Source organism: Balaenoptera borealis, assembly GCF_965194805.1.
Source record: "Balaenoptera borealis genome assembly, chromosome: 10".
NCBI classification, from domain to species: domain Eukaryota; kingdom Metazoa; phylum Chordata; class Mammalia; order Artiodactyla; family Balaenopteridae; genus Balaenoptera; species Balaenoptera borealis.
Genome location: NC_138874.1, coordinates 101,782,598 through 101,807,669, shown reverse-complemented (window position 1 = coordinate 101,807,669; position 25,072 = coordinate 101,782,598). Strand labels below are relative to the sequence as shown.

Genomic DNA, 25,072 nt, shown 5'->3' with positions numbered 1-25,072 from the left:
GTGTAGAGGTCAAGAGCAGCAAGTAGAATTTACTTCATTCTTCACTGTAATTTTGGGGCAGCCAAGCTTATAAGAAGAGTTTCCTTTACCAAAAAAGTGGGTATATCACATGGTGATCTCTGTGTCCTAAGTATAAATATACAGAACAAATTAAGCACTGGGTAGATGCTCAAGAAATGTTTGTTGCAGGTATTTATATATAAAAACATTACTGCTGGAATACATTTTAGAAAAAAATTTAAAGAAAAACTCCAATAGACAATCTCAAAATATTTCAAAGCATAAAATGGGATCAGAAATTCTTAAATACAGCTCCTAAAATGGATTTTTTTGAACAATTGTTCAGATTGTGATGGTCTGATGAAAAGGTATCACAACCTAGTGTAATGAATTAAAGTTCATTATTATCTACAAAGATACTATTTTTCTAAAAAATGCATACTTTACTCAGACATCATAGAGATCTATAAGAATTGATTCCTCTAACAGAAGAGTTTCTTAAATGCAGGGAAAGAAGCCCACAATTACTTATGTTTGCTTTAAAATGAGAATAAGACTAGTGGTTTTTTTTTTAACATTTTCTAAACATGTCTCTTTAGTGGCTTCAACAAGTGTATTTTCAAAGTGTAAGCACAGCAAAGCTAATCTGTGTGAAATTTGTTACAGTCTTCAAGCCAGAGTCATGTTTTAAAAGAACTGTAAAATATTATATACTCTGATGCAAACCACTGTTTAATTAGAATATAAAAATTATCAAAGAGGTAAAAAAAACCCAGCAAAATGAACTGTATGCATGTTATATTTCCAAAAACAGACAATGGATGCCATTGTATCATAACCTCTAGGTTACTAAGGCTGCATGAGGTCTTACTTTATATGATGGAACACTGAATGGTCCCTGTGCAAGGATGCCTAAAAGTTGTTCTTTGCCCTTTCATAAACACCTCATTTAAATCCCACACCATTCCTGGATGTTGATACCACTGTCCCTATATTTTTAGATGGCAAAACTGAGGCTCCCAGGGAATAAGATAACTTCCCCAGGATAACACAGCACATGGCAGAGTCTGAATTTGAACCCAAGTCTTCTAACGCTTCCCAGTCCTATGGCTAAAATCCCCTTCCAGTCGATACTACATGGCAGAAGTTCTAGATAGAAGATGCCAGCACAGCAATTCGAAAGCTGGACGTATATTCCTGCCTATGATCAACACATCAGTTTAGATGACCTGTGAGTGTGTGTGCATGCGCGGGCAGACACGGTGTCAGTAGGGATTGTAGCAATTCCCTTTACTAACCAAGGGGACAGTTGGCAGGTACGTTGGCACAAATAGTAGAGATAAACCCTCCACAGCCTATCTGCCTTCTGATTTTTAAATAAACACAGGCTGAATGCTATAATTAAGATCAGAAGTGCCTCTGAAAGACCAGATGGTGAAAGGGAAGTTACACAAAAAAGTCGCTGGCAGGGAATTGGGTGTTATCCCTAAGGTGGAGTGAGTGATTTTTAACAAATGTTTTTAACTCCGCTGCCTGGAAGAGAAAAGCAACCACCCTGCAGAAATGACGGGTGGGCCCAAGGCGGGCAGCATCCTGCAGGTGCAGAGGAAGGAAAGGCCCACGACTCAGATGCACACAGCGGGCACCAGGTCTATACTGCAGGGGGCTCCAAGGAGCTTCCTATCTGGGCTGACCTTGCCCACCACTCAGGTCGGGAGTTCCTCGAGGATAATGCAAACCTAGAAAAGCAGTCAGTGCAGTCGCTACACTGATGCCTGGAGGTCCCCAGAGTCTTCCTCCTTTTCTTATGACTCAGAAAACAATGGCATCTCTATGCCCTCAATGGCTTCAGTGTGAGCCCCTCCCCGCCACAATGGCCCCATTCAATCCCCCACCAAGAGCGACTGCCCCAAGTTTAACGGCCTGTGTTAGGAGAGCACTTGACACAAAGGGAGGTGTTTCCAGGTTCAGTGAACACTTTACTTCCATTCATCAGAGAAGGAACAAAAGCAACACCCCCCCCCCACAGCCGCCCCCGGTCATTTACCTCGGGCACGGCAGAAGCTGGGCTCTGCCAACCCCACCAAAATGCAACCTTTTCCTGGTGGAGGCAGGGACCACATTGCGTTTCAGGATCACTGTGCAAACAGGGTTCCAGATTATTTCTACCTTCCACGAAAGACATTTACATAAAAATGGGATTCTTTTGTCCCCTAAGAAGGACCAAGAGGAAACTAGAGGGTGTGGGTGGGGACCATGAGGGCAAAGGGAGAAAAAGGTTCCCAAATAAAGACCAAGAAGGTCAGAAGACACACGTTAATTTATACTTCAGAATCTTTATTAGGAAACTAGCCCACCTCTTTCCTTGTTTTCAATTTTTTATTAGGGTTGACTGCTATTTTTATTAAGGAACCTAGCATTTACTTTGTGTAACTGCTTAAATTACTGAGTACCACTGCTAGCAACACTTGACCAACACAGGCTAGGTGTTTAAGAAACATCATTTCACATAACCCAAGTGTTATTTCCCCGATTGCAAGTGATACATTCACCTTGGTGTCTTGACCACAGATTTCTACAGCAATATTGGGTATCAGTCAACAGCCCCTGATTTTACTAGTTGGTCGTAGGCTCAACTTTTTTCTTCCTTTTTCATGGGGTTGGCGGGGGAGGGGTTTGCAGAGTTTACACAAAGTGCTAACATTCAAAATAGCACAAGTCATACCTCCCTCGCTCCTCAGAGAGATGCCCACCCACCCCTTTCCCCAGCCAAGTTGGATTAGTCATACTAAACATAGCCCATTCCCATTCCCAATCAACCCTTCAAGCTTTGGCAGGCCTAGCCCAGCTGACATTCCGGCCCAGTTTAACATTACATAATGAGAGCTTCACTCCCACCACGGGCCGCAAGTCAAAACAAACCTGCTGAACTTGACCCAGAGCACCAGCTTGATTCTCAGTTACAGGATGTGGGGACTGCAAGGGACAGAACAGAGCTCTTGGCAAACATTTAAACATCACCGATGAACTCTTGAATCCATTGTTTTTGTGGTCAACTCCGTCAGGGTTGCTTTGACTTCAAGTATCAGTGATCCCTAACCTAGATACTTTCCAAGATTTATCACAGAGTGTTGGTGTCAAACTTGCTTTCAAAGGATCATTTTCACACATTTCTATGTTTGAGCTGTAAACACGAGCCCAGAAAGCAACCCTGTAAAAAGATTCCCAAATACCAGTCCTCTGGGAAAGAAGGTGGTGGGGTTATATAAGAGGATACAATTCCCTGCCAGAGACGAGTTCATTCAAAATGCATGTATGAACGGTAAGATCTGATTTTCTATGTATTGCTAAAGCACACTCGTTGCTGGAAAAGTTTCTAAGACTCTCTGTGTGAATTCCAGCTCACTTCTTCTTAGTTAACCCCTAGCAGATGATCGTATCAGCCCATCCTCATCACCATCATGAGCCTCCTAATCATCACACGTCATCACATCAGCACCCAGGGCACCCCAGGTAAACACAACCTCGCAAGTGGAAAATAAGCGAATTCATACTAAACACACTGAACTTCACACACTAATCCAGAAAGAGCTGAGAATGAATGGCACTTAACATGAACAAAAATCAAACTCCACCTTGAATCAGAGGTGGCAGGATGGAAAGAGAAAAGCCGAGAGGTCTGGAGTCTGGTCTTGACTCTACCGCTATCTGGCCCCACGGCTGCATGGCCTTACACTCATCTCCTCTCTCCAGGCCTTGGTTTCCCCAGGTTTACACAGAGGCCTGGTTGGCACGGGTAGGTCCGAGTTACCACTCAGCTCTCACAATTCTAAGATTTTGTTAACTGCCTCTACCCATCCACCCACCCCAACCAGAGTGAACAAATTTGCTTGCATTAATACTTTGAGGTCATGCAGGTCCGTTTCTCTGACCTGAGTTATTTGATTTGTCTTGCACCAGAAGCCCAGGCCCATATGCACAATGACCTTACCAACAGCCTACTACCTGTTAGGCAACATTCAAGTTGAACTTACCTGCAAGACAATCGCAATCAATCTCCCTAGGAAACTTTTTTTCATTTTTAAAATCCTAGAGACCACATATTTTCTTAATGTATCAGGATCCTAATTAAAAACATTGCTTACCAGAGCACTGAGGGCTGCTTCCCCCATTCTAAACAACTCCAGCTTATGGTGCTTTTACAATTATTTTTCTCTCCCTTTCTTCTAAACTGTAAGAGGTTGGAATTGCCAGAGACTGCTCTGCCTGGATCTTTGGGACTGAAACACAGACAAAGACTTAATGTTGAGCAAGGAAGAATGTAAATATGGTGAGAAATTCCTCAAGATGGGGAAAATGGATTTGGGGAAGAGGAGGGAGAGTGGGACCAAAAGGATGCTGCTGGCCAGGCAGAAGCGAGACGTAAAGAAGCAGAGAAGTGGGTACCACCAGACGGTGGCATCTAGGCTGTGGTCAGAAGCCCCCAAACTTTGAAAGTGGACTTGTGCACAAAACACATCCTCTTCAACACGCCCTTCCATGGCGGCCTCACTACCAAGACCATTCCCACGAAGATGGAGGGATCCCGTCATGGAGGGCATTCTAAGTTCCCCAGGAGCTCAGGAGGCAACTTCCTCTGATGATGTCTCAGAAAGGAGCAGACCTCAGGGTGGGCAGGGACTCTGTGGGAGACCAAAAGGGAGCAGAACATCCTAGGGACTCAAGTCATAACTTCCAGCTAGAAGGGAGACTCCCTGAAGGCAAGGACTCGATCGGTCTTGCTCACACCCTCACCCCCAGCACAGAACAGCACCCAGTAACACTGTGCTTAATGAGCTCAAGCTGTCCCAAGTGCTGCTGGTGTTTCTGTCCAGTCACCCTGGAAGTCAACAAGACCTATTCTGCAAGCTTTCTCGTAACTTGGGTCCAGAAGCATTACAGGAAGACACCATGCCTGTCCCACAAAGTCAAGTTAATCGCCTTTATGACAGCTATCAGTCACAAGTCTGATGTCTGAAAGACTCACCTGCATCCCTGCTTCACTCTATAACTTCCAGACTCCCTTTAATCCGAAGCTGAGCGTGTAAGTCAGGCTAATAAGATGATGCTGTCTTGTCTACCTTAGAACTTGGCCTGGGAACCAAGCCCCCAGACAGCCAGTAGATTAAAATATTCCTTCCTGGAGTGTCACCCAATGTTACAAAAGATATGGACAGATCTTCTGGTTTTATAAACAACCAGGAGTAGAGCTCAATAATGCTGAGAAATTCAAGATCAAGTTGAACAGGTAGCTTACCAGGTATTCTTTACGCCACCTACAAGTCCATTAGGACACTGTATCTTTTGTCCTAAAATTGTAGAGTACGGTACACAATACTGTGGTGCCACCAAAACAATTACTCTGAACGCATTGCCCTGAAAGGGATAAAGAAGAGGCTAGGAGACTGTAGCATCAAGGGGCAGCATTTTACTTCTAAGACTTTTCCCCCAGTGCTTCTCTACGCCCCTCCCTGGTGTCCAGATGACATCCATTAAGTTCAGGCACTGCTCCACAAGGGATCTTGGCCTCTGGCTATGAGAAGAATAGCATCAAAAAATTGCTTGCCAATAACCCATTAATTTAAACAAGTCAGGATGGCAAGAGGAGGCTGCCTGGGAATGATCATAGAAGTCAAAAGCAACGTGGGTTAAAATGGGACACACAGCCCTCCGGCGGGATGTTCCTTCTCTTACAAAGGCAAATCCTTAAAGCTCCCACGAGGATTAGGAAATCATCTCTTCACCCATGTGACCAGTTACAGCCTTAGAATGACAAGGAAGGTTTCGGTGGGGATGTGAGGGGCGAAGGATTTCCAAATGGAGAGCACATCTGACTTGGCCAAAGGCACCAACTCAGACCCTGGCCCATCCTCATTCTTAGGAGAGGGTGAGAGTGAGGGGAACAACATATGCGCCAGAGCACCAATGTCATTCGTACAAAAATGGGGGCACAGCGTGAGTCATTAGAGCACAGTCCTAAGAAACCAAGAGTCCCGGCGACACTGATTGAGTCCTTCTAACATGGAAAGAGGGCTGGTTTATTCCTGCCTCAACGATACAATCCATACAATGGAAACCGAAGGCTGTACTAAGGCTTCCTCGTCCTCCTCCTCCAGCCCACCATCCTGGGTTGTGGAACGCAGCAGAAAGGACCACACGCCGTGTAAATATATGCTTCACACTAAGTCCTCACCCCACCTGCACAAAAGACATACCATTAATAAGTATAAAAAATGTAGGTTTCCTCCCAGAGTCATCTTGTACTTAATCCTCCCCGCCCCCCGCATCACTGGCAACCACCGCTAATGTCATTTGATTCTGAATTCAAACAAAGGGGGAGGTGAGAAGCAAGAAATCCCCAGCGTTTACACATCTGAAGCTCACCCTCTAAAATGAACTTTCCTCTTGAAAACCCCTTTTTAATCATTCTACCAAATGGACTCGTTTTTTTTTTTTCCTCTAATTTGCGGGATCCAAGCAATTTTTACTGTGGGTGGTAACGACAGTCTAACTGTTTCTAATTATTTAAAAAACAAAACCACACACACAAAACAAAACAAATAAAAAAAATCTATGCTGCCAACTGCCGAGAGACTCAGAAGCCACAACTTCCGGTAGTAAAGATTTTTGTTCCCAACTATCATAAACCAGCGGATCTGGAGAGCATCTGGGTATCTGCTCAGTGTTTCTCATCCATGATCGCGGCGAGCTGGTACCATTCACGTGTTAAGGAACAGAGGCTGGCAGTACAATGGTGAGGCGAGTACCCTAGGTCTGCAAACATATGAAGATCCAGCCCTACCGGTTACTCTCGGTGGAACCCAGGACAGTTTTTTTTTTTAATTTTGTGCCACAGTTTCCTTCTTGTTAAAAATGGGGAAGACGGCTCTTACCTATTGGGAGGACGAAATGAGTTAACATATGAAAACCACTTAAACTAGAGCTGGTTCATAAAAAAGCACTCAATAAATGTTACTACTAGCTTATTTATATATAAGACTGCAAAAATAGTTTTTCCTCCTATGGAGTAGCTGTTAAGAGTGAAACAAGAATATTTATGAAAAAGTGAACTCAATGGGGCTTCCCTGGTGGCGCAGTGGTTGAGAGTCTGCCTGCCAATGCAGGGGACACGGGTTCAAGCCCTGGTCTGGGAAGATCCCACGTGCCGCGGAGCAACTAGGCCCGTGAGCCACAATTTACTGAGCCTGTGCGTCTGGAGCCTGTGCTCCGCAACAGGAGAGGCCGCGACAGTGAGAGGCCCGCGCACCGCGATTAAGAATGGCCCCCGCTTGCCACAACTAGAGAAAGCCCTCGTACAGAAACGAAGACCCAATACAGCCATAAATAAATAAACCCCCCCCCAAAAAAAGTGAACTCAATGCCTGAATGACAGCAAATTTTTAATAAATGGTGGTTAATATTAATATTAAGCCACACCCTCACCAAAGAAAGGGATCATCCTTCTTTCCTCTCAAACCAAAGAGACGAGTTTAAAAATACCCACTGAGAGTTAATAAATAAGAGCTAATGTTGACAGATATACATGTACACCACACCTTAACTCATTGATAACTCCCAATAAATGAAGGGAGGTATGAAAATTTCCCTGCTTTATAGATGGAGAAACTAAGGTCTAGAAAGGTTTCAGTACACAATGCACATGGTCACTCAGCCAGCCAGTAGCCAAGCCAGGGTTTGAATTCATGCTCTTAATCATTCCATTAAACAGACTCTGCAAGAACCAAAACCGAGTGCCAAAACGCATTCTCCATTCTTCTGAGGCAAGATAGCTCATGCCAAAGAGGCCTGCAAGAATTATGACTTTCTCATTACATCTGAGAGAGGGAAAAACAAATAGATCCTTTGTATGGAGAGGAAATCCACTACAAAGACCCAGAAGGAGGAGCTCAACATGATAGGAGGAGGAAAGTATATCTTTGGGCTACCTTGGACCTCTGTGTCGACAAAACGGCCCTATTCTACTCCACGTGAAAAAGAATCCTGCACAATCCTCTACCCTCCAGCCTCCGCTTTCTCCCCCACTTGTTAACCATGCCCAAAGGGTGGCAGTAAGTTTGACTGCAGACAGTAATTTTTGTTAATGGAATTCTAAGCCCATCAGTTTTCAGCTAGGAGGATGAGAGACTCTTTCGCTGTGTTTTTCTAAAGCAAATATTTAGTGCTTTCATCTTTTAGTGCCCTAACATGCAATCTGTCACCCAAATAAGAAAACAGGAGAAAAAAAAAAAAACCCTTCTCATGTGGGTGTTTGTAGAAATTATATCATGTTTCCGACGTCGATCAGACAAACGGCAAGCACTTCTGGAAGGGGACACGTCACTCTGCACGCTCTTCTCGAGGCATCTTCCAGAGTTAAGGCACCCAGGCCCCATGGTTTACACTTGCTCCACTCGTGAAAATCATGCCAGTCCTGGCTTTCCACAGCACCCCTATCATGTCAATCATGACGCAGAAAAGCAGCTTGCTTCTGAGCTGTTCTGTCGCTCTTGTTTTGCCTAGGCACCCATGCTTATGTTACTTTGTTTAGTGTGTGATTTTTTTAAAATGAGAACCATTTTTCCTCCACCTGGAGGACATTCTTCTACAGAAACCTGTTGCCAGACTACAGTAGTTTCTTATCAGCAAAACTCACTCCTCTCAGCTAAACCATGGATGCTCCGACTCTACCACATTCCGAGAGATTCCTTCAGCCTGGCAAGAGAGAAAGGCAGGGAGAGGGGATACAGACAGCAAAGTCGGGGTGACTTTTGTAGAAGGCAGTTCTCATTCTTTTTCCTGATCCTAAAGCGAGTTTCGATTCCAGAAAGCCAGAAGGAGAGCTACGACTGTGTTTCTAGACGTTACCGCCCCTTTCCACCCCTATAATTTCTGCTTTCTGCTCTGGGTCACTGTTCCCACTTCTCAATTGGCTGCAATGGCAAGTCTCCAAGTAATTACAAAGGCAGGAATCAGATTACACCAGATTCTACATGTGTGCGGTTGTTGCCACCTTCCCCGGCAATCCACAGCAGAGGCACCGTCAACTGTTCAGTCAAGTGTGACGTTCTGAGCTGGGGGCATCTGAGGTCACCTCTCCTCGTTTCCCAAGAGGAGGACAAGCACACACACACACAGGATCACACCACACAAATGTCCCTGCAGTTCACTTTTCCCTAAGAAAGCATAAGCCCTGACCGCAGCAGGTGAGACACAGCTCTGGCCTTCCCATGATCGTGCCAGCTTGTTCCAGAACCTGGGTAGGGAGGCACAGATAATCATGGAAGCACCTCAATTCCTGGCTCCACCTAAGTAACGGGACAAGTGAGGACAGCTGGGGGGAACCACGTTGGGTCAACAAATCTGCAGATGATGCAGCATCTTCATTTTACACATTATGCCCAAACCTTGATCATCTGTCCTGACATCTGGGAAAGAATAACACAGATAATTCAAAGCAGAATACTCCAGAAGTCGTTTCCCTTCACAATGCTGCCTAGATGGTTAGCAAGAACATTTCCCTCGCTAATTAGATTTTTCTTTGGCCACTGTCAGAATTAGCCTGAGTTCTCCTAAATCCACAAAGTGGCCCAAAGCATCCTAGGTGTGTGGGCAAGAACAGCCAGTACAAAAAACAGACAATCCAAACAACACTCGTCAGTAACTAACAGGCTGACAAGCAAGGCACTCTGGTTACGTCTCTTTTGCTGGAGAAGGCGTGGAAAAAGAGCAGAGCAGAGACTTATAATCAACAATGAAAAATTAGCCTCTGGATGAAAGAGATGAGTCAGGTCAATGTTATCTTTCAAAGGGTAAAAGTGATAAAAATAAAAAAATAAAACCTACATCTCTTGTAACCATAAAAGGGTAGCACGAGAGTGTGTGTAAGGTGATAAAGCTGTTCTGATTGTGGTGGTGATAATACGAACGGATGCTAAAATTCACAGAACTGTAGACCGAAAGAAAAAGCCAATATTGTATAGTTTAAAATATAAATTTTTTAAATCCCACATCTCCAAAGAAACCTGCTCCTCAGACCTAAAATCTGGGACACAGAAGTATATTCAGTCAGTGCAAATTCAAAAAACAGACAGCTGCAGGTGACCCCACCAAGCCAAGACTGCAGGGAGGAAAGCCCCCCAGGAACCTGATTTGAGTCCACTCTGCTGTCCCCAGCAGGACAGGGCCAAGGACAAACAAATGTCCGAGTCCCTTTAGAAGCGCACATAGCCCTGCATCCTGAGAGCAGTGAGCCTGTGCCCAGACACTGCTGCTCCTGCCCCGCCAGGCACAGAAATGCCCCACCTTCCCTTCAGGAACTGCCCGAATTTCTGAAGCCAGTAAAAGCACCATCAGCAAGCTTCCCCTGCCTCTCGCCTCCACCCATCTTTCTCCTGGGTTCTTATAAAAGAGGCACGAGGAGGGAAACTTGTCCAAGAGGCAGAGTTGTGAACTGGATCTCCGTCTGGATGATGACACGTTTCTTCTACTCTCTGGGCAGAGGGGCTTCTCCTTTCCCCAGGAGGAGAGGGTCTCTCCCCTGCCACACTGGCTGCTGGAGAAACACCAGGCATGCCAGAAACCCAGCGGGCAGGAGCCAGGCCGAGCGCGCAGTGATTGAACTCTTCCATGCTCCCTCTGACCCCGGCCCCGTACATCATGTCCAGCCCAACACCATCTCCTGCCAGCTCTGTTTTTCAAAGCAGCAAGAGACCCCCGCCGGGGCCTGGGGCTGCAACACAGGGGCTCCAGCGAAGCTGGGCAGACCAAGTGACAGGTGGGGCTGGGAAATAAGGCGAGCGGGGCAGCGCGTCCCTCGGCCACCCCCTGCTTCCCCACCTCCCCCGACTCTCACTTCTTCTTTCTCTGGCGTCTTTAGTTCCTTCCTTGTCCCCGCCCTCCCTTGTCAGAAGGAACTGGCTTTTCCAAAACAGAAACTTTCACTCTGAGCACAAACAGGCCTGTTATTTAGACCTTCTCAGAGAGAAACACAGCCGAGCTGCGAGCACGCTCTGGGTGGCGAGGCCCCGGAGACAGACGTGCACACGGAGGAGCGTGCGCGCGCGCGCGCGCACACACACACACACACACACACACACACACACACACCGGGAGGTCGTTCACAAAGGGTTTAAAACTCCCCGGCTGTACAAAGGCCACCTCCTTCCTCACCTTCAGCTCAAGCAGAGGAGGCCACCACTGATTGGGAAAGGATAGTCCAAGGAAAACTTGAACCTGGCCTCATCAGGGAAGATGCGTCCACCTCTCCCACGTAGCTCCCCAAACCACACCAAAAACATGTTTTGGTAACTACTACATTTCTTTAATGCAAACAGGAGTGAAATGAACTTTCAGAGATGTGATGGAAAGAGCTGGAAAAGTATGGAATAAAGGAGAAAAGATGAGGTAGCTCCTAGAATCATCTCTTGCTAAACTAGCAGCAACTAGTGCAATACCTCTGAATAAGGTGCAGAGGACTGGCCTGACAGACAAGGATAAAAACTAAGATCCTCCACTTTGCTTACCTGACAGTTGCCCTTAATAAAAATGAGTAAATTAAGTTCCAGAGTCTGGGCTGAAATGTGGTTCGTCTCTGTTCCCAAATTCCAAACATCTACCTCACTGACATCATTAAAAGGACTGATCATAGGAAGGTACTCTGAGAAACACAGGTATCACAACATGGAGAGACAGACAGACAGACTTGATAGATAACGTCAAAACCGTGAGTAAAAAGCATCTACTCCCTCTCTTCAACTACTGACCATGTGCTATGATTTGAGGGGCCCTATAAGGTATAAAAAGTCTTAAGGTTAATTTAAACTCTCCCTTGACACAGTGTAGCCCATTAAAACCTGATCTGTCACCTCACAGAATTACAAAAGGGGAGGATCCAAAACAATAAACTGTGTGGATGATAAGATGTCATGCATGGAAGGCCCAGAGTCTTCTCTATTAATGACCTTTGTCATATGAGATGCAAAGAAAACATGTGACTCACAAAGAATGGGGAAAAGAGAGGCAGCCACAGAGATAAGAGCCGTGATCCAGTCTGTGGTGTCCGAGCGGATGTCAGGTGACCCCAGAGCCTGGATGCAGGGCCGGAGACCACGCCCACCATCCAAGGGATGGGGTCCTCAGAGGACGTCCACGCACCCTGCCTGGGCTTCCTACTCTGTATACCAACCTCCTGGGGCGGAGAAAAATGTAAGAAGTGAAAAGAACAGCGTTCACAGCCTTTAGTCCAAGGAATGGTCAACTTGGGAAACAGGGCCCAGAATGATCCTCTCCCTCTCTGGGCCTGTGTCCCTGGTGGGAAGCCCTGTGCAAGTTGTGGCCAAGCTGTGTCCATCCCGTAGGGGGCTCTGATGAGCAGCGGGGGAAACAACACCATTTCACCTGGGGGTGTGGCTTCTCTGAGGTGCCAGAAATTGCAAGTTAGGCACTGCAGTGCCCATCTATACTACTGGGGCCGTAATTCAGCAGAGGAAATTCACGTGCCCATTGAATCTAGAAGAATTCAACAAAGAAGCTTTGAAAACAGAAAAAGGAGAAGCTTTGCAAAATAATACGAGTGGTCCCACCAGCCATCCCACCCTGAGAAGGAATTTAGGGAGGGGGTGAATTTGCTGGATCACTTGCTTAGAATGATCCAGGGCTGTGCGTGCTAAGCCAGGGGTCATATATATCATGGGGACATTATGGAATGTCCAAAGTCATCCTGTCTTCGTTATTCTCAACTCACACTCTCTCCCACATGAGATGCAACCAGACTGTAATAGTGGAACTTTAGAAACAGTGTGTTTGCACTGGGGCAATGACTAAGCACATTGAGAGGTACCCAATTCTGGAGTGGACACCACTAGAAGTTTTACCAAGAGTCTTCACAGGATACACAGGAAAGGGCTTCTATTACAAGAGATGCGAGACAGACAGAAAATAATTACATATATGATATGAGCCTACCTATGACTTTTTTAAAACACATCCTTTAAAAGACTGGAAGGAAGTATGTCAAAATATTAACTCTGCCTTTGAGAAATCTTTTTACTGTTTTCTTATCCTGCTTCTCTATGTAATCAGGAGAGGGAGGATGAATTAAACATTTTAGCTTAATAGAATGCTTGGTAATCCAAAGTTATAATGCAGAGATTTATAATGCAAATACTTCCCCCTTCTAATGTACTTTGTTGTGTAAATCCAGATTTTCCATACATAACGTATTGAAAAACATAGTACTAAGGAAATGAAGCAATATCTATATTTGTTTCAATGACTAATAAGCAAAAATAAAACTTTGGCCATGATGCCATGCTTTTTAGAAATCAGACACATAATAAGCCACAGATTTATAGGATGTGGTCTAATAAACCTAAGAAAAGTTTCATTTCCTCTCACCAAAATGGTTAACTCCCTGTCTATGTGACTGGCTTTGCAAAGTTAGCAGAAGCCTTTTTTTTTCCTTAAATGCATAACTTGAGAAGTTAATAAGCAAGTGCCAGCAATAATGTGCCCCCTCCTGAATTCACACACACAACACACACACACACACACACACACTCACTCACACACCCCTAAAGAAAACACAAAATTAGGCTCAAAACGAGCAAAAAGGTAGGTCAACCAAAATATCAGAAGGGACAGAGGGTATCGTCTTCCTAACCCCCAGCCACTGACCAGGAGGAGTTCAGAGAAGCCCTTCCAGACGAAGGAATAAGAGAAGGATTTGAACAAAGAACTTTTTAAAAGTTTGTTTGCAAGCATTTCATTTCCGTAAAAACGGTATTGACTAAGCAATTACAGGAAAACACTTTCTTTCTTATCTGAATGCATTTATGCCATGGGTCACACCCTATTATTGTCACTATTAAACATGGTAATAGCCTCAATGTAATGACTTTGTGTGGTGAGCTTTAAAATGGCCATGAATAGCTAACTAGAAAGAAGTGACTCATGCCTGCCCAGGTGGACATTGACTTTCTTAGTCATAGTTAATCAACTGGTCTACCAACCTTAATTCCCTAGAGGAGACAGCCTTGATTCTAAAGGGTTAGAATCAAGCCGAATCACAGGGAAGAGAGAGCAGGGACAATGAAGGTTAAGTATGGATGGGGTAGAAAGTATTCTAGATGTGGTACCTGAAAAGCAAAAACTGGACTCTGGATGTCCTGAACCAGAAGTTTCCTCCCAGCTCCTGAGATGGCTGGGTGTTGAACAGGACCTAACCCAATCTCCTTTAGCAGGTGGAAGATGGTTGGTGCAGAAGCCTCCAAACCATGGGCTATTGCCAGGGTCTTTCATTAACAGCAGTTTTAGAGCTCCACCCCTTTGTGATCTTAAGCAAGTTACCTAACCTCTCTGTGGCTCATCTGCAAAATGGCAATAATCACAGCACCTGCCTCTTAGGGGTGTTGTCAGGTTTTGAAGAGTTAATATACACAAATCGCTTACAGAAGTGCCTGGACCGTAGGAAGCACTGTATTAAGAGTCTCTTTGATCAGTATTTCAAGGGATCCTGGTAGGTGCCCAGTGAAGCAGGCTGGGCAGGGATTCCCCCACCATCCCCTTTTAACAGACACAGGGATGCATCACAGAGGGATGAAGTACCTTGCGGGCAGAGGTGAGAGAACGCTGGACTCAACCCTAGCTCTGACTCTGGTCATGTGAGGTTTCCACTATGCTACCCAGAACCATCTCGAACACACCCAAGCTGTGCGTGGAAAGCATGCAGCACGACTGAGATACCCCCCAGCAGAGGCCAGCCCATCACACGGACACACTATCAGTGTGCGATGCCTCCAGAATCCTGCTGGGTGTCTGCGCCAGACCGAGCACGCCAGCTCCTCTGGCCAAGCAAGCCCCCGCTTTATATCCTCAACTCCACTGATGCTCACATGTCAGCCCCCTACACTGATGGGGAGACTGAAGCACAGAGCACTTGGGTAACTTGCCCGAGGTCACACGGCCCGAGTGGTGGTGTCTCTGTGTCTGGTCTATTCACAACTTAGGGACTTAGACCCAATCCTGGAAGCTGGGTGTATTGGCACTTCCCCAAGAGATGCTTCCCTGTCCTGAGGGCAAAGCTTGAGAAACAAGCGTAGTCACTGGCGCCGGGGATCTAATCAGCGCCTGTGGATCTTGAGTTATAAGGAAGAAACCCCGTCTTTCTGTTTCATTTTCCTCAACTCAGAATGGGTGCCTGGTTCTCCTTTATCTACCTCATAACTCTGACCAAAGATTAATGAGTTACCGTTTGCCAGGCCCTGGTGGAGGAATAACTATGATCGGTATGGCCTTATCATCCAGAGTCAGAATGAACAGAGACTCTTATTAAAAGCCAGACCAAGGAGTGGCTGCTGAGAAAGAGCTTCCTTCGGGTCAAGGTTGCTCCGCAGAAGTGCAACCGCTCTGTCCAACCCAGGCCAGTTAAAGACACGGCTGTACACATGCACGGGACACATGTAATCCGGGCACAGGCCTCATCAGAAGAGGGGAAGGGGCGTGCGGGGTCAAAACACCCTAGAAACATCCTCCGTTTCAGTCACGTCTGGCCAGAGGGGAATAATTAGACAGGAAGATTTCCACAAGACACCCACGCGTGAAGTTACTAACCAGAATTAAGACACATTATGGTGTATAAGAGCAACCGAGTGAAGAGAAAAATACAAAACTCTGTAAGGTACCATTCCAATTTTACGAAACATTTTTAAACTCTAGACACATGAATGACAAGAAAGAAATGCATCCAAATATTAAGAGGTTATAACTAGGTAAAAAAGAACATGGGTGTTTATATTTTCTTCTACCTGTTTCTCTTTGTGTCTCTAGTTCTCTTATAGGGCTATTTACTACTTTTTAAGTTAGAACAAGCTTTTAAAGATGATTTCACCCGCCTTTTCTCTCTCCAAAGGCGAGACGCACGTACACGTTACCTGTGATTCTAGGCCTCTGCTGTTTTCTGTCCCTGCAGCCCTAACACGCAGCACAGCAGCCAGCGCATAGTAGGTATGCAATAAATATTTTTCAAAGACAGAGGCTTTACTAATTGCCTCTTAAATATTCACTTTTCTTTTTAAAAAAACTTAAAAGCTAGCATTAGTACTAAATCATTCACTGTTTGTAAGTCTAAAGAGTTACCTTACAATTTTTTATCTGCATTGACTTTTGCTTTTCTGAAGATGAAAGCATGTTCTAGGTGTTCTTTATTCTTTGGGACTACTAATTTGAAGAGAACTGTCACTCTCAAGCAGGGAGCAGTGTGGGGTATTGACATGGTATTGAATTATTTAAAGGAAATTAACAACGCTTCCTGTCCTTGGAGAGCAGACATCTGCCAGAAAAGCCATTCGCGGCTGCCTCAGGAAGATGTCACTGCAGAAGGGCGAGCATTGCCCAGCACCTTGAATTCTAAAAGAAAATCTGTAAGTTCTAAAGAACAAATAACAAAGACAAAGTTCAGGTGATAACTTCTCTTGCACTGGAAGCTCTGAAGAGTCCCGGGAAATTATTTCCTGGGGGTCAAGTTTAATGGGATAACGCATTGCTCACCATTCTCACGGAAGCCCCGCGTGACACTGGACCATGTGGCTTTAACTGGGAGCCCGGCGCCTCGGGTTCGCACGACCACCTCCCTCTACCCTGTCCTCGTAAGCTGGCATTTTTATGGCTATGATAGACCTATCCGTGGTCAGTACGCCCAGACATCAGGGCACCCGCAGTGACAGCGATGTGACGGGAGCTGGGGACCACAGTAGGGGGCACTGCCCCAGCGGGAGGTAAACTTTGGATGGGTGGTTTCAGTTCAGACCCCGCTCATCTCATACCGTCATTCTGCTCCGAGACCTACCTCCAAACACCAGGGCTCCCCAACCTTTTGTAAGGAGTGGCTCCTTTTCATGTCCCTGAAGACTTGAGTGCTGACAGTGAAGTCTGAGGGGGGGTAGAAGTGCTGACAGTCATGTCCCTGAGTGCAGCAAGGGAGGGGGCACTGCTGCCAGGAAGAAAGGGGAACAGAGTGAGGCTCGGGCGGGAGGCGGGGCGCAGTCAGCAAGGCATTCGCGGCCCCCACCCTGACTTCCTGCCCTACCCCCGCTTCTCTACAAACTCCAAGCGGGGAGGATCACGGTTCCCCGCACGAACCCAGAACTCTTCCACCTCCCTGCTGGCCAGCGACATCTGCAACACAGCCTCCTCTTGGCAGCCTTTCTGATGCATCCCTTCCCGCTGAGCCCACCCTTGCCCATCGTTCCCCCTAGGGACACGCCACTCCTTCCTCTGAGAAGCCCGCTGGCTAGCATTTTCTCTCTCTCAACTTACCTTACTGAATCTTCCATTAGCTTAAACCACGTGATATTGCTGCTATTCCTACCCGACAAAAATGCAGTTGCATAGGGTTCCACGCAATTCTAGAGCTATTTGGGGAGCTGTCTTAATATCTTTCCCTCTGCCAGGCTGCAGTCTTTTTGAGAGCAGCAACTACACTGACATATCTGGACCCCTTGAAAGATCTGGCAGCACACACCCTGAGTGCTCAGGAAGTATGTGCCCTACTGCACTTCAACCCAGCTGGAGCCCTATGATGAGCGCTGCTTCTCTGTTTGGGGTTCTGGACAGGAACGTTCATGTTATTCCGCTGTTCCTCACAACCACCCTGTGAGGTAGGTACTACTGTCGTGCCCATTTTACAGACAAGGAAACTGACTCAGAGACGTTAAGGAGCATGCCCAAGGTCACACAGCTAGTAAATGGCGGGGGGGAGGCGGGGGGGGGGGGTGGGGACCTGGACCAGGTCTCAGTCAACTCATGGTGGTGCTATATAGATGCATTTGCCTGTCCAGATGTTGACTATTGCTCTATAAATGGGGTAGAGAATTGAGGGGTGTTAAGAGCGACGTGGGGTCCAAGAAGGGCTATTTCACAACAAGGAAATATCATTCTAATCGTCTTTTTAAAAAAAAGAAAAGATCTATGCCTTTTGTGTTCATTGTAAAGGATTACGTCTTCCTTTACAATGAAGTTTATCTGCATTGTAAGAAGTTTAAAAACTTCTCTACTCTAGTTTTTAAAAAGTTTTTTGTGAAGGAAAAGCCCATGAACAAATTTTTCACCCTTTTTAATCCCAAATAATAGAATTCAGGATTAAGAACATGAGATTGAGCACAGTATCCAATATTTTATGTTCTGATATTCACTAAATAGCAGAATGAGCATAGTGGGTGCCAAAGACCCTAGGAGTTAGGAAATCAATGGAAATAACAGACAAATCTATAAAACAGCAGCCACATTTCTAGAATAACTTACATGGTTCCCATATAACCTGGTCCTCCGATGGGGAAGGTGGGGGACTTATCCAGGTGGATTAAAACCAGCCAAAAGCCATGTGAACACCCAAATTGAGAAGGAGCCACATCTCCTGCAAACTGGTGCTACTCTAGGGCCCTCGCTGGATGCAACTGTCCCCGTGGCTGGACTTTGAAAGTCACCACTGCTGGAAGCCCCAAGGTCTGCCCCCAGGAAGGGCAGCCGAAGCCCCAGAGGACGCACTGGTTGCCCATCCCTGGAGGTCTCTGGTCTCCACCCGGGAAGCAGAGCCTCCCACTCTGCATTTCTCCACGGGGCTCGTTTGTAAACAGGAATGTGAGTCACTGGGCAGGCATGAGTCCATTTTCAAGATTAGCCCAGGTTGACAACCGAGGCCCTCCTATTCTGCCTTGTCACAGCCGTGACTCACCTTAACTGCCTCCCACCAAAGCGGACATGGTTTAGCCCTCCAATTGTTCCTGAAAGGAACCCAGCAATATGGGGGTTTCACTCATTGTCTGCTTGTTTTGTTTCCTAACACAATGCTGAGAGCAAAGCGGCAAGGTTCCCGAGGGCCAGCACCCCAGAAGTTTGGAAAAGAAATGTATCTAAGGTTACCACAGACCACATTCCCTTTATTATCTTCCCATGGCCTTTCCTTAGGGCCTGTACTCCCACAGGGGCTTGCACGCAGGCTTGTTACACTCATGGGCGCGCACGTGCACACACACACACACACACACACACACACACACACACACACGCCTCTGTATAGGATCTAGATACTCTTCCATTCCTGGGAACCTCAGAGCCAAATTTGCAGGTCACTCCTACCAATACTGTAGGATCTACCAGCTTTGAAATTTGTGAGATTAACCTTACTCCCATCTTATCTTATGGGTCTACCCTGCTTTGCTCTTTATTCTAATTTCCTTAATTATTCATTTCTAATCTTTTTACATAATATGAGGTCTTATAAGCCAATTCAAATTTGGGGGCTATAAGATGCCTATAAACAGATCCAAATGTATATACAAATACCAAATCACTTTGTTCCATGACAAAACTCTAGTTGAGCCTTCCCCTAACAAATAGAAGACTCTTCAACACGTCCTAAAGATTATGAAGGCAGATGTCCGCCAAGTTTTCCGCTCAGCATCCATTCATGCTTTTTCTGGTAACAGTGCCCTGAATTATGTAGGAGGTACCACCCTAACTCTGAAGCCATATAGTCTGGGTAGAGTGGACCCTACCCCGACCTGCACGGATGGGTAAGTGTACTCAGTCCAAATGCACTCAGCACATCACACCCCCTTACCCAGCCACTGATTCAGAATTGTGGGGAAGATAAGGTCTCTCTGGACTCAAACCTGCTTCCATGCAATGAAGTCAACCTGGAGGAAAGCAGAGCCAAGAGCTGGAAGGAAATGATGTCCTGGTATATGGGCCCCTGGATCCAGCCACGCTACCTGTAAACTTTTCAATTACGGGTCAATACACTCATTTTGCTCAGGCCAGTTTGGGCTGGGTTTGAGGAGAGAAAAGGGCACCTGACCGGAGAATTCTAGTTGCCTTAGAATGACCTCGATAACCGTCCACCCACGCGTCAAGCAGTAACGGGGAAAAAACTGGAGACGCTCCAGGAAAAGTAAATGAAGGCCTCGTGAGTTTCATGCTCCGGGCATGATGAGGGGATTATTACAAGGCAATATATTGGAGTAAGTGTCTAGTACTTTTCAAAATCAGAATGAATGTGGCTTGTGGCCAGTCTCTGGGATGGGGGTGGTGGCCTTGAGAAACCACACACCTGCTAGAACTGTCACTCGGCCCTCCTCCTCTAGTGCCTCTGAAGCCACCAGCTATACTGACCGACTCTATTAAGATGTGGTCTCCAGGAGTTGAGGCTGTGCCATGTCAAGACAGACGGCAGGCAGAGCAGGTGGCACGTTTCACTTTCCCTGATGGCTTGGCCCCTGAGGACATGGGGTGTAGACCAGTTCTGGACGTGGCCACATGGAGCAGAATCAAGGTGTACCACTAAGAAGTTAGAGCACTAGTTGTATATTCTACTATTTTGTTTCTTTATGAGCTTATAGCCGCCTTCAACAGGTGGCTGGGCAATATTCAAATGTTAATGCAACAGAATGGAAACCAACGAGCCAGAAAGTACAAATTGCTCTGCCAAGAAAAATAAACACAAAAGAAAAGAATATAGGAGGAACTGAAAAGCATTTAAAAACCAAAACCCTTAAAAATACTAAAGCCTCCAGAAATAAAGATTTTGTATGAAATTTGTTATTCTGACCAAATTTGGCCAACAGCTGTTGGCTATTGGGAGAATTCTAAACCCACCTCTTAGGCAGGAAGAAAAAGGCAAAAGCTTTCAATTTTGTTCCAGTAAAGTTTGGTGTGATTGTTAACTTTATATGTCAACTTGACTGGGCCATGGGGTGCCCAGATATTTGGCCAAACATTATTCTGAGCATCTCTGTGTTTTGGATGAGTTAAAGTTGGTAGAATGAATAAAACTGAATGCCCTTTGTAATGTGGGTGGGCCTCATCCAATCTGTTGAAGGCCTGAATGGGAACAAAAGGCTGATCCTCCCCCAAATAAGGGAGAACTCCTCCTGCCCGACTGCCTTTGAGCTGGGACATTGGGGTTTGTTTTGTTTTGTTTTTTCCTACCTTCGGAATTGAACTAAGACATAGGCTCTTTCTGGGTCTCAAGCCCACCAGCCTTTGGACCAGAACTAATACCATCAGCTCTTTTGATTCTCAGGCCTCCAGACTTCAACTAGAGCTACACCATAAACTCTCCTGGGTCTCCAGCTTGCCAACTGCAGTTCTAGGGACTTGTTGGTCTTCATAACTGCATGAGCCAATTCCTTATAATCAATCTCTTTTTTTATACTTGTCTGTCTGTCTATCTATCTCCTATTGGTTCTGTTTCTCTGGAGAACCCTAATATATTTGGGTTATGTTTTTATATGTTTTCTCCCCCCAAGCAAGAGGGAAAGGATTATTTGTGGGTCTCTCAAAGATATCAGAATTGTGAAATGGAATGGGTCTTAGAAATCATGTAATTGAATTCCTTATGATTTTTTAAAATCCTTAAGTCTAGGCATAAAATTAGGACCTACCCAGGACTACACAGCTAGAAGAGAACAAACCAAAACCCAGGTTTTAAAAACTAGGAGATAGGGGTTCTATGCATAACATGGAAGAGTTTTATTTTGAAACTGCAGCATCTTTGGAGGGATAAGAAACCCATTTGAGAGAAGGATATGGGCAAGAGCCATTCCAATAAAGAAGCAAACTAGTAAAATGACAATTTTTAAAAGTTGGAGGGAGGGCAAAAACCTCTTATCTCTTTATCATCTACTCACATACACGTGCACATGTGTGTACAAACAAGGACACCAAAAACAAATAAGCAATAGCAGACACCCATCCATCCAAACCAACCAACCAGAGCCCACACACATACACATAACCTTGGAAAGAGAGTTCAGATCTTTACAGGTCATGCTGATCTAGCTTTGAGTCCATCAATAATTATCACCTCTGAAGGTAAGGTAACTCTGGTGGGAACTACTTACGTCTGAAAGATCTTGCCAAACAACACAGATGCAAAAAAACTGTAATCACGGCTCCAGGCAAGCTACCATTTTTGTCATTAAAGGTGAACCCAGTTTTTCCCCAAAACAGGATACCATCACAGACGTGGCTAATGTATGCAACATTATTTTTCATGATTATTTTTCCAAAATGTGAGCATGTGTGAGTGACAAGGTGTGAGAGTCTGTGTGTGGTATGTGTGTGTGTACACACTGCACACCTGTGTGCATACAGAGGTAGGCGGGTATCCTCCAGTATGGAAGACAGCGGCCTGCAGTCAGGAATGGCAAGTGCCCGGCTCACCTACGGCAGCTCCCTCTTCCCTTACCCGTGTCAATATCACTAGGCCACCCTGCTCAGAGCTGGCATGTGGTAAAACGTAATCATCACCCCTACACTCAAGGGATGTAGAAATAAAGTCTGCCTTGGCCCTTGAGGACCTCATCTTAGTGAGAAAGAGACCAGGATCCAAACAGAATGAACGCAAAAGGAGCCAATGTTAAGTCAACCCTTAGACTAGCCTTTTACAAAGTACAGTTCACCTCTTCCTCAATCTCAGCAGAGAGACACAAGTGGGGCCTCACTGTCACTGCCACTTCCCACCAACTAGCTGTGTGCCCTGTACTTCTGGGGCTCAGTTTGTCAAGTCACATGAGGGTGCCAGCTGCTAGATGACTTGTGAGGGCCCTACTCACCCTCCAGCATGCTCCAATTCTGCAGGGAGAGCAAAACGCAGAGGCGGGGGATACAATTAAGTCCTCCAATCGCTCTCAGTACAAATCCAACGTGCCTGGATATCTAGACATGGCCATCATTTAAGAGGTGATATTTACCGAAGAAAGTTGTATTCGAGGAGAAAAAGCTTTCTTTTACCAGATAAAATATCTACCATGGCCAAGGAAAAATAGTTTAGCAATAAGGTATAACAAATGGGAATTTGTAGCATCATTTCAAAAGGTGTTTATTGGTTTAAAGAAAATGTTGCCAACTTTTGTTTTCTAGGGGAAAAAAATACCTCTCAAGAAGTTGAAAATAAAACATACTTTTTTATTATGGTATAAACAATAAAGGAAAAGTCATATAAAATATCTTTGAAGAGTTTGGGATAAAGTTTAAAAAAAAGTTACTTGAGTAATTTTGAATAAAGGAGATGCTTTTATTTTTTAGCTGATATCAACACTAAATTAACTGACTTAATTGACTAAATTATTAGTTAAGTCAAATTAACTAAATTAATTGACTTGAAGTGAAGTCAAGGCTTTCTGGGATGGTAATAATGTGAAATAGCTAACCTTAATATTGGGAATTTAGCTAAGGCATGCAAAAAATAAATGCAGTTCTAAAAGACATCGCTGGAACACTAAATGAAATCCTTTCTACGGCCAACCTAATTCCTTGGACACCCATACACTGGCAGAGCACCAATGCATCTTTCCCATCTGTTTCCTCAGACAGTGATGAGGTTCCGTGGTGACCTCAGCAGGTAGAAAAGTGAAGCTTTTCCCCGCAACCTCCATCTCCATTATTTGCATATGGAACTGAGAGATTAACAGTGTAATCTTTCCAGACAAGCAAAATGCCAGCAAGCTCATGAAAAACCACGCTCATCCGTTACTTTGAGAGAATAGGAGCTGATTCACACGTGTGGGCAGAGGACCCCTATGGAAGAATTGGAGGCAGAAGCTCAGGTCCACTGTGAATCCAGCTAATAAATAAATGTAATATCGTGCTGTTAATGAGATTTTTGCTAAAGGATAGTTCCTCCTCCCAGGAAAGCCTCCGAGAAGGGATGTGGGTCCATATGACGCCCCTGGGGGCCATGAACAGCACTGCGCAGAATCAAGGGACCAAGAGGGGGAGAGAGTCTGATTGGGATTGGTGATGTGTACTTGGTAATCCTCTCTTTAAAAACCAACACATCGCCTACAAAAAGACAAAAAAAAAAAGCACCCAAAATGGAGCTGAGAGGTTGTAAAGACCACACAGAGACCACGTGTGCCTGGGGAGCTAGTTACCACTCAGGACATTTGGAGTGATTTGCTCTGAAAAAGAAAGCAGCGGTGATCAACAGCACCCTCCTCCCGGATCAATGGGGACCAAATGTTTTAAAATGCAAATAACAGGTTTCTAGACCAACCCTGGAACCTCTCCTGGAAATGTTTTTATAATTCACATCTTGTTAGCCACAGGAGCCCCAATTAAATGTCTTCTCTTCTCATTTCTACTCACCAATTATTAGCATTAGATAATAACATACTATTTTCTGCTAATATGTATCCTGACAACATCAAACTCCAGAGGGTCTTCATGGTGCAATAACTGAATAACTGTGCAAATGACGGCTAATTGACGAGAAAATTTAAACCTTCTCAGTGTTTATGAAAAACAAACCATTTTGGTTGAAATGCATTATACTAATGGCGTAAAAACTTATTAAATTGAAATAATTTGGGAAAAAAAGTTCTCCCCAAACATCATGAAAGAGGGAACCATACTGCAAGGACATAAGGTTATAAATATTCAAAAACAATGGACGATATGTGGAACCTAGAAAAATGGTACAGATGAACTGGTTTGCAGGGCAGAAATAGGGACACAGATGTAGAGAACAAACGTATGGACACCAAGGGGGGAAAGTGGCGAAGGGGGGGGGGGATGAACTGGGAGATTGGGATTGACATATATACACCAATATGTATAAGAACCTGCTGTATAAAAAAATAAATAAAATTCCAAAAAACAAAACAAACAAACAAACAAAAAACAATGGACGCCCACAGGCAGGACCACTCTTGACACCATCTCATTCAGAATGGGAAGGTACGTGAGAATTTGGGGAGAGGCTCGCCAGCTCCATTCTCTAACATCCCTGGTTCCAAAATGACAGTCATCCCCCAGCTGTCATCCCCAGAAAGAATCACACTATTGCTAATTTCATAACTTGAGTGGCCACCACTATTGTCATTGGGCACACACCTGGGACACCATAATGGGTCCTGTCTGGACTGGGGTGATGAATTCTCTCAGGACTATGGTATTCGGGGTTCCTCAGCTTGAAAGGGAGAGTTGGAGCCACAGGATAAAAGATAAGGGGATGAGACAAATTATCCCATGCCAC

General features: G+C 45.2%; 1 protein-coding gene across 47 annotated transcripts in view; it reads right to left on the bottom strand.

The window, feature by feature from the left end:
- The window catches only part of TCF7L2 (transcription factor 7 like 2), a 199,822-nt gene that overhangs the window by 58,773 nt on the left and 115,977 nt on the right, over nt 1-25,072 (bottom strand). For 15 of the 47 annotated variants that reach the window (XM_082407948.1, XM_082407953.1, XM_082407949.1 and 12 more), the window contains one exon: nt 16,883-17,026. The exons of 29 other annotated variants lie outside the window; for them this stretch is intronic. In XM_082407948.1, the coding sequence (XP_082264074.1) occupies nt 16,883-17,026 (144 nt within the window). The remainder of the gene's footprint in view (nt 1-16,882; nt 17,027-25,072) is intronic. 3 more of the 47 variants (XM_082407940.1, XM_082407975.1, XM_082407957.1) reach the window with 1 other exon arrangement.